The sequence below is a fragment of the Ranitomeya imitator genome, chromosome 1, assembly GCF_032444005.1.
Source record: "Ranitomeya imitator isolate aRanImi1 chromosome 1, aRanImi1.pri, whole genome shotgun sequence".
In the NCBI taxonomy this organism is placed as follows: Eukaryota; Metazoa; Chordata; class Amphibia; order Anura; family Dendrobatidae; genus Ranitomeya; species Ranitomeya imitator.
This window is the reverse complement of record NC_091282.1, coordinates 375,132,912-375,147,257: the sequence shown is the minus strand read 5'-3', so window position 1 is coordinate 375,147,257 and position 14,346 is coordinate 375,132,912. Positions and strand designations below refer to the sequence as shown.

Sequence of the window (14,346 nt, the reverse complement as noted above, 5' to 3'; positions counted from 1 at the left end):
TATTGCACGCCCCACTTTTTAGTTTTTGAATTTCCACAAAAATTTAAAATAACCAATAAATTTCGTTCAACTTCACAATTGTGTTCCACTTGTTGTTGATTCTTCACCAAAAATTTACATTTGGTATCTTTATGTTTAAAGCATATGTGGGAAAAGGTTGAAAAGTTCCAGGGGGTCGAATACTTTCGCAAGGCACTGTATGTAACGCTAAGATTATGGTTTGTTTGTTTTTTCCAGCTCTTTGGATTCCTGCTGGTTGGAGTGTTCTCTTATGATGCTTATAACATTTACAGGACAGAAATCACAGACCGGGCAGCTGAGACAGGAGATGGTGAGTGCACACGCTGCTGGCATACCAGAACTGTGTAGAACCCCTGTATACATGCTGTTTTCCTTCTGCAAATATACAGTAAAATATTGACATTAAAAACTATAGGTTGGCAATAACATTAGAATTTGGTTCAACTTTTGCAGTATGCATCTTGCTAAAGGGTTTTCCTATGTTACAAGGTGAGGTATGCCATCACTTCTTATTGGTAGGGGTCTGAACTATGGACTCCTTGTGAATGAAGAGTCCGTAGCACAGGTGGGGTGCTATGCCCCCCTCTAACTTGTGGCCTTTATAGGAAATTGCAGCATAGACATATAAAAGATGGCTGTGCTGTAGATATATTGGTGCTTATAAAAACAGTAAAGTGGTCAAAGAACCTAACTAATATTACATTTCCATTATTTTCAAAATCAATGGTGATCCCAAAGTCCTGACCACACAGACTATAAGGTCACATCATATGTGAGCAATAGTTCAAGTCATGTGTGATGGGAATAACCACTTTATTGACTAAATAGTACTAAATGTGCCGGTGCAGAACTAACAACCATTGACTTTCATTATAATGTTAAAATTATGTAATCAGAAATGTCAATATTGGCACCATAAATTAGGAGTGAACATCGTATCCACAGCCTCTGCTGACCTCCATGTCTTACAATTACCGTTGGATTGTCACATATTCGTGGAGCTATGAAGGAAGCAATTGATTTCTAGCTTGTTGTCATCAATTGAACAGTTGGAAAACAAATATCCAGTATTCGGTGTTTGCACAGGAGCCATCATAGATGCCATAAGAGCAGAGAATATTCCCATAAAGGATCATATAGCTCTTACTGTTTTGTGACATCTCCTAGTGTAATTCTGACTGAGGCCTCGCTCACACAGCGTATAACAAGGCCAATGTTTTATCAGATCGCTTTCGGAAAAAAGTCGCATCATGGTGCTAGTGGCTCTGTAAATTGGATCACGTGCACCTATACAAGTCTATGGGTGCGTGTAAAACATCGGACTGTACCCGGACGTCATCCTAGTGCAGTCAAATTTACGCGGACACAGACAATGGAGAAGATGGAGAAATTAAGTTCTCCATCTTCTCCACACCTGTGATCCGGTTCTCTTAGCCGAGAGAATGGGATCACAGTAAACTGACACTCGGCTCAAACTCTGATCAGAGTGTCACTATCATAATCGAGACGATTCTCTCGCATGACAGAATCACTTATGTGAGTGAGCCCTTAAGATTATCTCCGAGTGGGTGCGTGAATTAAATAAATTGAATAGATAATTTAGCTTCTAAAGTATTTCCTGGAATTTTGAATAGTAGTCTTAAATTGCCTCTCAGATCCTTACATTATTGGCTTGCTTATTTTGTAGGTGCTGCTGATCAATACTGACTTCTCAAGGATTGGATATTGATAAAAAGCAATAAAACAGAGACATTCGGACATCATTAGGATTCATTTCCTCATTATAATCTCTCCAAAACTAATTTCACCATCAACTTCTGGATTCTCAGTATTTATCAACAAACCTGTCCTGAGCCAACACATCGAAGTCCATGTGAGACATGCAATGTGAAGATCTGTGCCTTATTAAATGTGCGCTTATCTACCTAGAAGACTTGTGTTTGACTATATAAGTTAATGAATCTCGTTGTATATATTGAGAGGGTGAGCTACATGAACAAAATGACTCACAAAACAGACAAATATGCCTAAAAGTCATGTGAATTGCGTACAGTACAAAGCGTTATGAGCTACAGCTAACCCAAGTAGAGCTTTCAAAGCTAATGTAAAATGGGTATTAACAAAGGAATATTAATATGTTTGTTGTATAGTGTATGTGGGATATGTAATTACCTTTTGTCTTGAGCCACTTAGGAGTGAAGCGGGAGATACTATTGCTAACAATAACATAACACAACAATTTGATCATTTCGGAGAGCTCTGATGAGCCACCAAGAGGTTTACGTAGGAAATGCTCCATTCATCAGGGATAATTAGGTAAATCTAAGCAAGAATTGTGCCATATTTTGCACCATGTGCATCACTAATTTCATATCTGCTTTAGATATTTCTTTACTTCTACCTCAAAGGTTTTCAACAACGTTATTTTACTGACTCATAAACCTAATGGCATTTAATAATGTTAAGTACCTCTTCCTTTGTATCTTTTTGTCCATAGGAAGCTATTGACTCATTAAGGTTGAACATTTTTTTTTTAGTATTTGTTAATAGAGAAGTGAAATTAGACCAGAGTTGCCAACTTGACTTTTTATTTTTTTTTCTGCAATGCCTATTTAAAAATCATAGTCAAAGAATATTTTTTACAGGCACATTGGAAAACAATAATAAGGCATTATGATTATAAGGGATACATGCCTACAGCCCATAATTCTGATATGAAGACGTTAACTGCATTCAATGTAAACTCTAAAATGATGATAATTACAGTAAAAATAATCCGTATAACTTTCTACAGCTTAAAAAAAACATGGACGCCTTAAAAAAAAATTATGGACAGGGCTTCTGGATGGTTAGTAATCCAGAATTAGACGTCTACTTCCTGATATACGCTATCAAATCTTCGTATTAGGAGATATTTCCCAAACAGTAACACAGCAACAATGGTTCATTAAAGCTGTAATGTTCCATCTTTGTACCGTGTCTACAACTTGCCGCAGCAGGAGCTAAAAATAGTTGATAATTGGGGGGTGCTAGGTGTCAGAGCCCCACCAATCTAGGTGACTCCTTTCAGGGCAGATGTTATTTTGGTTTCTGTCAATGGGATTCTAATATCTCTAATGTTCTTCATGTATGATCTAATTGACTGATGGCATAAGAAAGATTATGGGAAAAGAGGCTAAGATATATTTTACATGAGCGGTAATAGGATCACAATATCCCAGCAATCTCTTTTGTAACATGAACATGTCCCCCAAAGTTTTTATGACAGAGAGCATAAGTGAGAGATCCCTGGAAGCATAAGACCATGGCCATTGTTCTATATAATTTGTAAAGTGCTGCGGAATATGTTGGCGCTATATAAATAAAAATTATTATTATTATTATTATAGGATTCATTTGGAATCTCATAACAGTGTCAAGGTAGATTTGGCAAGGACTAGAAATTTCTATTTTTCTCATAATCCAGTAAACTCTACTCTTAGGTTGTTCTTCAAATATATACAGTGGTTTGAGAAAGTATTCACCCCCTGGTGTTTTTTGTATTTTTCTACCTCACAACCTGGAATTTGACTGTTTTTTTTTGTCGAGGGTTTGCATCAGTTCATGTCAAAAACTTGCTTACAACTATGAACATTTGTTTTTCTTTTTATTTGTTGTTTATTTCACAACAAATAGGACAAAATAACTGAAAATAATTTGTGTTTATTTAACAACAAGCAACAAATAGGACAAAATAACTGAAAACGTCAGTGTGCATAACTATTCACCCCCCTAAAGTCAGTACCATGTAGAGCCTCCTTTTGTGGCAATTACAGCTACAAGTTGCTTTAGATAACTCTCTACAAGCTTTCCACATCTTGCCACTGGGATTTTTGCCTATTGCTCAAGGCAAACCGGCTCCAGCTCCTTCAAGTTAGATGGTTTCCTCTGGTAAACAGCAATCTTCAAGTCCGATAACAAATTCTCAATTGGTTTCAGGTCCGGGCTCTGACTAACCCATTCCAAAACATTTATACTTTTCCCCTTAAACTACTAGAGTGTTGCTTGAGCAGTATGCTTTGGTTATTGTCTTGTTAGAAGGTGAATCTCCGTCCCGGTCTCAAGTCACTGACAGACTGAAACAGGTTTTGCTCAAGTATATCCCTGTTTTTCTCACCTTCCATCTTCCCCTCAACTTAGACCATGTGCCCTGTTCTTGCACATCTCCACAGCATGTGCTGCCACCACCATGTTTCAGTGTGGGGATTGTGTTCTTGGGGTGATGAGCCGTGTTGGTTTGGCGCCAGACAAAGCATTTACCTTGGTGGCCAAAAAGTTCAATTTTGGTCTCAACTGACCGCAGCACCTTTCTCCATACATTTGGAGAGTCTCCCACATGACTTTTGCCAAACTCAAAATGAGCCTTACAATTTTTGTGTCTAAATAAAGGTTTTTTCTGCCCACTCCTCCAAAAGGCCACCTCTATGAAGTATACTCTTATTGTGGTTGAATGGACAGATACTTCAGTCTCTGCTTGGGAACTCTGCTTATTCACGATTACTTTTGGTCTCTGTGCTTCCTCTTTGACTAATAACCAAAACGGACTGTCACTTCCAAACTGAAAAAACTAGTGTGTACAGGTGCAAACTAAGAGTAGCCATCTTTATACAAAACAAACAAATAAAGTTGCTCTCTGTAGTGCTATAGCATGTAAACATGAAATATATGAAATTTGAATTACATTGCTTTAGATAATAAGAAAAAAATGGAGATGCCGAGCACACAATTTGGTCAAATGATGCTGGCCCAGCAGCAAATGGCAAGGCAATCTCTGGTTGATAGGAACCTATCGAATGTGAATCCTCTCCTAGGCTGAAGCCTGCATTTATGGGTCGGTAGGTCCCTGCTGCAATCAAAATTGCAATTCCGACTCACTGGATCACACTGGGGTCTATGTGTGAGCAGGAAGTCACTTTTACAGTGTAAGTCTATGGAGCAATCTGACCAGGCTCTACAAACTTACATTGTGAATGGACCCATAGAAGCGCAATTTGCAGCGTGAAACGGCCGTCATCCAGCTCATCACTGTCCCGCACACCCCCTGCCCACCACTCCTCCTGATGTCCTCGTTTGAATAAAGGATTATGGTTTCTGAAGCTTTTGGTGAGTGTCACCTTTCTTTACTCAACTTTAGATTGTAAAATTGAGTTCCATCTTACACATAGACCTCAGTGTGATCTGGCGAGTCGCAGTTGTAGTCACGCGAGTGAGCAGAGGAGTGGCGCTGGAGAAAGATCAAGATACAAGCAAGCAGCTGTACAGTGTGGGATTAGGACTATATAGATTGGCTTACTGACTGTAACCTATTTTAGGAAGATGGTGCCATTGTATGCAAAGCACAATACAGGTGTAACTGTATAAAGAAGACACATCTAGCCATTGAGGGTTGCATCTTGGAGGCACTCTTTATTTTAGCTTTGTTTACATGGTATGTACAGTAGTTTGATAAAATATCTAAAGTCTGAGGGAACAGATCTATTCTTCATCATGGAGTTTTTGCTGTTAAAATAAAATACAAAAATAAAGTATATCAGATACTGATGAAACTTTCAATAAATCAAGTAAATAATTAAAATAAACTAGAATAATACCAACTAGAGTTGGTATGAATCGTCTCTCAGGACCTAGTCTGTCGAACACAAAAGTAATCTGTGGCTGCTGAACAGCAGTCCTAAGAACCCACCTATCTGCAAAAATCCATAGCTCTTCTTTTGATTTGCCAGCCTGGCAAGATGTCATATGTATCACGTCATAACCACCAGGCTACTGAAATCAAAACAGAAGCCAGGAATGCAGTCATCTAAGAGGTGGTTCTCGGGGCTCTCAGATTACTGTCATGGCTGATAAACTGGTTCCTGTGAATCGATTTGCACCAACTCTAATGCCAACCCAAACTGTCCATCATTAATGTGGACTGTTATGGTCCGAAATGCTTGTCGATGGAACTATTCTTCATACAGGCCTGTTTAATTTTATGAAGACATGATAGACCTTTTATATTTTACACTAAACTGATGTATGACAAAATATGATCATCAGTGGGTTAGATATCTTATGTGTCTTTCTTACACTCAGGGAAAATAACACCATTGATGGTTGCATAAGTAGGAAACAGTAGCATCAGGAGAGTCAAGACCAAAGCAGAAAATACTAACATAACTCATCTACTTTATAATTGTCTAAGGGTCACTTCCGTCTGTCTTCCTGTCTGTCTGTCACGGATATTCATTGGTTGCGGCCTCTGTCTGTCATGGACATGCAAGTCGCTGATTGGTCTCGCCAGCTGCCTGTCATGGCTGCCGCGACCAATCAGCGACGGCCACAGTCCGATTAGTCCCTCCCTACTCCCCTGCAGTCAGTGCCCGGCGCCCGCTCCATACTCTCCGCAGTCAGCGCCCGCTCCATACTCCCCTCCAGTCACCGCTCACACAGGGTTAATGCCAGCAGTAACGGACCGCGTTATGCCGCGGGTAACTCACTCCGTTACCGCCGCTATTAACCCTGTGTGACCAAGTTTTTACTATTGATGCTACCTATGCAGCATCAATAGTAAAAAGATCTAATATTAAAAATAATAAAAAAACAAAAAACCTGCTATACTCACCTTCCGTAGTCCGACGATGCGCTCGCGCCTGCCGCCAGCTTCCATTCCCAGAGATGCATTGCGAAATTACCCAGAAGACTTAGCGGTCTCGCGAGACTACTAAGTGATCTGGGTAATTTCACAATGCATCCTGGGAACGAAAGATGGCGGCAGCCACGCGCACATCGCCAGAGGTTTGCTGGATCTACGCTGGATCCTGGCGGGTGAGTATATAACTATTTTTTATTTTAATTATTTTTTTTAACAGGGATATGGTGCCCACACTGCTAAATACTACGTGGGCTGTGTTATATACTACGTGGGCTGTGTTATATACCGCGTGGCTGCTATATACTACCTGGCCAGTGTTAGATACTATGTGGGCTGTGTTCTATACTGCATGGGCTGCATTATATACTACATGGCTGCTATATACTACGTGGGCTGTGTTATATACTACATGGCTGTGTTCTATACTGCGTGCTATATACTACGTGGCCACTGTTAGATACTATGTGGGCTGTGCTATATATTACATGGGCTGTGTTATATATTACGTGGCCAGTGTTACATACTACGTGGGCTGTGTTATATACTGCGTGGCTGCTATATACTGTGTGGGCTGTGTTATATACTATGTGGGCTGTGTTATTTACTGCGTGGCCTATATTAACGCATCGGGTATTCTACAATATGTATGTATATAGCAGCCACATGGTATATACCACAGGCCACGTAGTACTCCTATATGCTACGTGGCCTGTGCTATATACTATGTGGCTGCTAAATACATACATACATATTCTAGAATACCTGATGCGTTAGAATCGGGCCACCATCTAGTTTTGTCATATTTTTCTTGAGCCTCAGTGATAACTTATTTACTCCTTATTACTATTCTATTATAAGATGTACCAAGTTTATCGAGATTGACAACACTAACCTTGCCTCCCACATCTCTGCTTTTGGCTCTCAACTTGTTGACTTGAGACTCTGCAATGTCTGCACGTTCTTCGGCTTCATCAAGTTCATGCTGGACTTTACGGAATTTGGCCAAGTTTGTGTTGGCTTGTTCCTCCTATGGGTGAAATACCAAAAACTTGTTTAATAACATGTTTCATAAAAAACATGGAAGAATGGATGAGTTTGAGTTCATTAATGTACATACAGCTTCTTCTGCTTGTCTCTTATAAGCCTTGACTTTTAGTTGCAGCTTATCAACCAAGTCCTGAAGGCGAGCCAAGTTCTTCTTGTCCTCTTCAGTCTACAGAAGAAATGGATAGATAAATAGAAATATACACATTCATGTATTTACACACACAAAACCTTTTACATAAGCTTACATGGAATGTGTTGCAATTTTTATTTTTGTATTTATAATTATTGTATATATAATCAATTATTTTTAATACATTTTTATTCCTGGTGTGTAAATGTCTGAGCACAACACTTACATACTAAAATACAGCAGCCCTTGGGCATAGCAGGCTCGGTAGGTTTCTGGCCGCATCTCCTATGTTGGCTGCCTCTGTTGTGAACTGGATATGCCCCCTGTGCTGCCCAGGTCGCAGCTGTGGGAGAAGTTGGCTGCAAATTTATTGTAGTCCATAGCTGTGCTACAATTTCCCCATCACTGCTGACAGTTTCCTGTGGCAAGCGGTGACAGGAGCCGCGAGCAGTGAGTGGTGACGGTGTAAATCTGGTGTGTACAGGACGGGCTGCAGCTGTGATAGGGCCGAGGTGGTGAGCGCAGGTTGGCATCTTGGTATTGTACAACTAAGACCAGGTTGCCAAGCTGTTCTTACCGCTGGAAGAAGACACCACCACAGGGCTTCTCTGAATGATGAGAGCGGTGCTGCAGCCGTAACTCTTCACCACTTCTCCCAGTGGTGAAAACAGGTCAGTAGCCTGGAATTAGTAGCACAATGTCAGGATGCCAACCTGTGCTCACCACAGCTGCCACCACGGTGTTCAGAACATAGATGTGTAATCATTATGCTGCAGTGTTCTGAACACAAAGGCTATGTGCACACGTTGCGGATTAGGCTTAGGAATTTCTGGTGCAGATTCTGCCTCTCCTGGCAGAAAACGCACCTGCGGATTTGTCGCGTTTTTTGTGCGGTTCCGCAGCGTTTTTTGTGCGTTTTTGCTGCGGTTTTCTTGCGGATTTGCTGCGTTTTTTACCCCTGCGGTTTTCTATAATGGAATGGGTACAAAAACGCTGCAGATTCACAAAAAAGAAGTGACATGCTACTTCTTTTAACCCCTTCATGACCCAGCCTATTTTGACCTTAATGACCTGGCCGTTTTTTGCAATTCTGACCAGTGTCCCTTTATGAGGTAATAACTCAGGAACGCTTCAACGGATCCTAGCAGTTCTGAGATTGTTTTTTCGTGACATATTGGGCTTCATGTTAGTGGTAAATTTAGGTCAATAAATTCTGCGTTTATTTGTGATAAAAATGGAAATTTGGCGAAAATTTTGAAAATTTCGCATTTTTCACATTTTCAATTTTTAATCTGTTAAACCAGAGAGTTATGTGACACAAAATAGTTAATAAATAACATTTCCCACATGTCTACTTTACATCAGCACAATTTTGGAATCAAAATTTTTTTTTGCTAGGAAGTTATAAGGGTTAAAATTTGACCAGTGATTTCTCATTTTTACAACGAAATTTACAAAACCATTTTTTTTAGGGACTACCTCACATTTGAAGTCAATTTGAGGGGTCTATATGGCTGAAAATACCCAAAAGTGACACCATTCTAAAAACTCCACCCCTCAAGGTGCACAAAACCACATTCAAGAAGTTTATTAACCCTTCAGGTGCTTCAAAGTAGCAGAAGCAACATGGAAGGAAAAAATGAACATTTAACTTTTTAGTCACAAAAATGATCTTTCAGCAACAATTTTTTTATTTTCCCAATGGTAAAAGGAGAAACTGAACCACGAAAGTTGTTGTCCAATTTGTCCTGAGTACGCTGATACCTCATATGTGGGGGTAAACCACTGTTTGGGCACACGGCAGGGCTTGGAAGCGAAGGAGCGCCATTTGACTTTTTGAATGAAAAATTGGCTCCACTCTCTAGCGGACACCATGTCGCGTTTGGAGAGCCCCTGTGTGCCTAAACATTGGAGCTCCCCCACAAGTGACCCCATTTTGGAAACTGGACCCCCCAAGGAACTTATCTAGATGCCTAGTGAGCACTTTAAACCCTCAGGTGCTTCACAAATTGATCCATAAAAATGAAAAAGTACTTTTTTTTCACAAAAAAATTTTTCGCCTCAATTTTTTCATTTTCACATGGGCAATAGGATAAAATTGATCCTAAAATTTGTTGGGCAATTTCTGCCGAGTACGCCGATACCTCAGATGTGGGGGTAAACCACTGTTTGGGCACACGGCAGGGCTCGGAAGGGAAGGCGCGCCATTTAACTTTTTGAATGGAAAATTAGCTCCAATTGTTAGCGGACACCATGTCGCGTTTGGAGAGCCCCTGTGTGCCTAAACATTGGAGCTCCCCCACAAGTGACCCCATTTTGGAAACTAGACCCCCAAGGAACTTATCCAGATGCATATTGAGCACTTTAAACCCCCAGGTGCTTCACAGAAGTTTATAACGCAGAGCCATGAAAATAAAAAATAATTTTTCTTTCCTCAAAAATTATTTTTTAGCCTGGAATTTCCTATTTTGCCAAGGGTAAAAGGAGAAATTGGACCCCAAATGTTGTTGTCCAGTTTGTCCTGAGTACGCTGATACCCCATATGTGGGGGTAAACCACTGTTTGGGCGCACGGCAGGGCTCGGAAGGGAAGGCACGCCATTTGGCTTTAAAATGGAAAATTAGCTCCAATCATTAGCGGACACCATGTCGCGTTTGGAGAGCCCCTGTGTGCCTAAACATTGCAGATCCCCCACAAATGACCCCATTTTGGAAACTAGACCCCCAAAGGAACTAATCTAGATATGTGGTGAGCACTTTGAACCCCCAAGTGCTTCACAGAAGTTTATAACGCAGAGCCATGAAAAAAAAAAATTATTTTCTCAAAAATGATTTTTTAGCCCGCAATTTTTTATTTTCCCAAGAGTAACAGGAGAAATTTGACCCCAAAAGTTGTTGTCCAGTTTCTCCTGAGTACGCTGATACCCCATATGTGGGGGTAAACCACTGTTTGGGCACACGTCGGGGTTTGGAAGGGAAGTAGTGATGTTTTGAAATGCAGACTTTGATGGAATGCTCTGCGGGCGTCACGTTGCGTTTGCAGAGCCCCTGATGTGCCTAAACAGTAGAAACTCCCCACAAGTGACCCCATTTTGGAAACTAGACCCCCAAAGGAACTTATCTAGATGTGTGGTGAGCACTTTGAACCCCCAAGTGCTTCACAGAAGTTTATAACGCAGAGCCGTGAAAATAATAAATACGTTTTCTTTCCTCAAAAATAATTTTTTAGCCCAGAATTTTTTAATTTTCCCAAGGGTAACAGGAGAAATTTGACCCCAATAGTTGTTGTCCAGTTTTTCCTGAGTACGGTGATACCCCATATGTGGGGGTAAACCACTGTTTGGGCACACGTCGGGGCTCAAAAGGGAAGTAGTGACTTTTGAAATGCAGACTTTGATGGAATGGTCTGCGGGCGTCACGTTGCGTTTGCAGAGCCCCTGGTGTGCCTAAACAGTAGAAACCCGCCACAAGTGACCCCATTTTGGAAACTAGACCCCCCAAGGAACTTATCTAGATATGTGGTGAGCACTTTGAACCCCCAAGTGCTTCACAGACGTTTACAACGCAGAGCCATGAAAATAAAAAATCATATGTGGGGGTAAACCACTGTTTGGGCACACGTCGGGGCTCGGAAGTGAGGGAGCACTATTTGACTTTTTGAATACAAGATTGGCTGGAATCAATGGTGGCGCCATGTTGCATTTGGAGACCCCTGATGTGCCTAAACAGTGGAAACCCCTCAATTCTACCTCCAACACTAACCCCAACACACCCCTAACTCTAATCCCAACTGTAGCCATAACCCTAACCACAACCCTAACACTAAGGCTATGTGCCCACGTTGTGGATTCGTGTGAGATTTTTCAGCACCATTTTTGAAAAATCCGTGGGTACAAGGCACTGCGTTTTACCTGCGGATTTACCGCGGATTTCCAGTGCTTTTTGTGTGGATTTCACCTGCGGATTCCTATTGATGAACAGGTGTAAAACGCTGCGGAATCCGCACAAAGAATTGACATGCTGCGAAAAATACAACGCAGCGTTTCCGCGCGGTATTTTCCGCACCATGGGCACAGCGGATTTGGTTTTCCATATGTTTACATGGCACTGTAAACCTGATGGAACACTGCTGCGAATCCGCAGCGGCCAATCCGCTGCGGATCAGCAGCCAAATCCGCACCGTGTGCACATAGCCTAATTCTAAAGGTATGTGCACACACTGCGGAAAACGCTGCGGATCCGCAGCAGTTTCCCATGAGTTTACAGTTCAATGTAAACCTATGGGAAACAAAAATCGCTGTACACATGCTGCGGAAAAACTGCACGAAAACGCAGGGGTTTACATTCCGCAGCATGTCACTTCTTTCTGCGGATTCCGCAGCGGTTTTACAACTGCTCCAAAAGTAAACTGCAGTTGTAAAACCGCAGCGAAATGCGCAGAAAAACCGCGATAAGTGGTTTAGCACTGCGGATTTATCATATCCGCTGCGGAAAAATCCGCAGAGGACCAGAATACGTGTGCACATACCCTAACCCTAACCCTAACCCTAGTTCTTACCCCAACCTTAGTGGAAGAAAAAAAAAAATTCTTTATTTTATTATTGTCCCTACCTATGGGGGTGACAAAGGGGGGGGGTCATTTAGTATTTTTTTATTTTGATCACTGTAATAGGTTTTATCACAGTGATCAAAATGCACTTGAAACGAATCTGCCAGATTTTGGAAGATGGCGGCGCCCATGGAGAAGACGGACGGACCCCATGAGGCTCGGTAAGTATGATGGGGTGGGGATGAGCACGGGGGGGTGGGTGGATCGGAGCATGGGGGGGTGGATCGGAGCGCGGGGGTGGATCGGAGCGCGGGGGGGGGGTGGATCGGAGCACGGGGGGGTGGATTGGAGCACGGGGGGGTGAATGGAGCACCGGGGGGGTGGATCGGAGTGCTGGGGGGGTGGATTGGAGCACGGGAGTGGGATTGGAGCACGGGGGGAGCGGACAAGAGCACGGGGGGAGCGGACAGGAGGACGGAGGGGAGCGGAGCTGTGTACAGGACTGATCGGAGGACTGGGGGGGGAGATCGGTGGCGGGGGGGGGGGGCAGACCAGTGTTTCCAGCCATGGCCGATGATATTGCAGCATCGGCCATGGCTGGATTATAATATTTCACCAGTTTTAATAGGTGAAATATTACAAATCGCTCTGATTGGCAGTTTCACTTTCAACAGCCAATCAGAGCGATCATAGCCACGGGGGGGTGGGGGGGGCCTGGGCTGTACTACCACTCCCCCTGTCCCTGCAGATCGGGTGAAATTGGAGTTAACCCTTTCACCCGATCTGCAGGGACGCAATCTTTCCATGACGCCACATAGGCGTCATGGGTCGGATTGGCACCGACTTTCATGACGCCTAAGTGGCGTCATGGGTCGGAAAGGGGTTAAACCGCAGCGTTTCCGCAGCGGATTTTCCGCAAAATGTGCACAGCATTTTTTTTTCTCATTGATTTATATTGTACTGTAAATCAATTGCAGATCTGCAGCGTTTCTGCACCACAAAAAACACAGAGAATCCGCAACGTGTGCACATAGCCTAACTCGGCTCTGCTCACTCAGTGTAATGCCTCATTCAGACAACTGTGTGTACAGGAACGTTGGAATGAGGCCGGCTTCACACTCAGCGTATGAAAATACGGTCCGTATATTACGGCCGTAATACGCTGAAATGTCCCGAAAATAGTGGTCCGTAGCTCCTCCGTAGGCAGGGTGTGTCAGCGTTTTTTGCGCATGGCATCCTCCGTATGTAATCCGTATGGCATCCGTACTGCGTAGTTTTCTCGCAGGCTTGCAAAACCAACATACCGCTATAGAAATGATCCATGTGTCCCAAAATGAAAAAAAAATATATATATACTGTCTATATATATATATATATGTCATTAGACACATATATGTATATATATTAATATTTATTCCAGTGCTATACAGCTTGAAAGCCGGTAATTCAATTACCGGCTTTTTCTTTCTCCTTCTTAAAACCCGACATGATTTGAGACATGGTTTACATACAGTAAACCATGTCTTCTCTCCATTTTTTTTGCAGATTCCACACTACTAATGTCAGTAGTGTGTATCTGCAAAATTTGGCCGTTCTAGCTCTTAAAATAAAGGGTTAAATGGCGGAAAAAATTGGCGTGGGCTCCCGCGCAATTTTCTCCACCAGAGTAGTAAAGCCAGTGACTGAGGGCAGATATTAATAGCCTGGAGAGGGTCCACGGTTATTGGCCCCCCCCTGGCTAAAAATATCTGCCCCCAGCCACCCCAGAAAAGGCACATCTGGAAGATGCGCCTATTCTGGCACTTGGCCACTCTCTTCCCATTCCCGTGTAGCGGTGGGATATGGGGTAATGAAGGGTTAATGCCACCTTGCTATTGTAAGGTGACATTAAGCCTAATTAATAATGGAGAGGCGTCAATTATAACAC

At 42.4% G+C, this 14,346-nt stretch overlaps 2 protein-coding genes across 2 annotated transcripts in view; one reads left to right on the top strand and one right to left on the bottom strand.

Annotated features, from left to right (window-relative positions):
- The window catches only part of CMTM5 (CKLF like MARVEL transmembrane domain containing 5), a 48,272-nt gene extending 46,320 nt beyond the window's left edge, over nt 1-1,952 (top strand). Inside the window, exons 4-5 of the mRNA XM_069761807.1 lie at nt 238-331; nt 1,709-1,952. Of these exons, the coding sequence (XP_069617908.1) occupies nt 238-331; nt 1,709-1,728 (114 nt within the window). The 3' untranslated portion in view covers nt 1,729-1,952. The remainder of the gene's footprint in view (nt 1-237; nt 332-1,708) is intronic.
- Nucleotides 1,953-5,446: 3,494 nt separating this feature from the next.
- LOC138673533 (myosin-6) overlaps nt 5,447-14,346 on the bottom strand; it is a 50,591-nt gene continuing 41,691 nt past the window's right edge. Inside the window, exons 37-39 of the mRNA XM_069761806.1 lie at nt 7,812-7,907; nt 7,587-7,721; nt 5,447-5,559 (exon numbers count right to left, since the gene is read on the bottom strand). Coding sequence (XP_069617907.1) covers nt 5,536-5,559; nt 7,587-7,721; nt 7,812-7,907 — 255 coding nt within the window. The 3' untranslated portion in view covers nt 5,447-5,535. The remainder of the gene's footprint in view (nt 5,560-7,586; nt 7,722-7,811; nt 7,908-14,346) is intronic.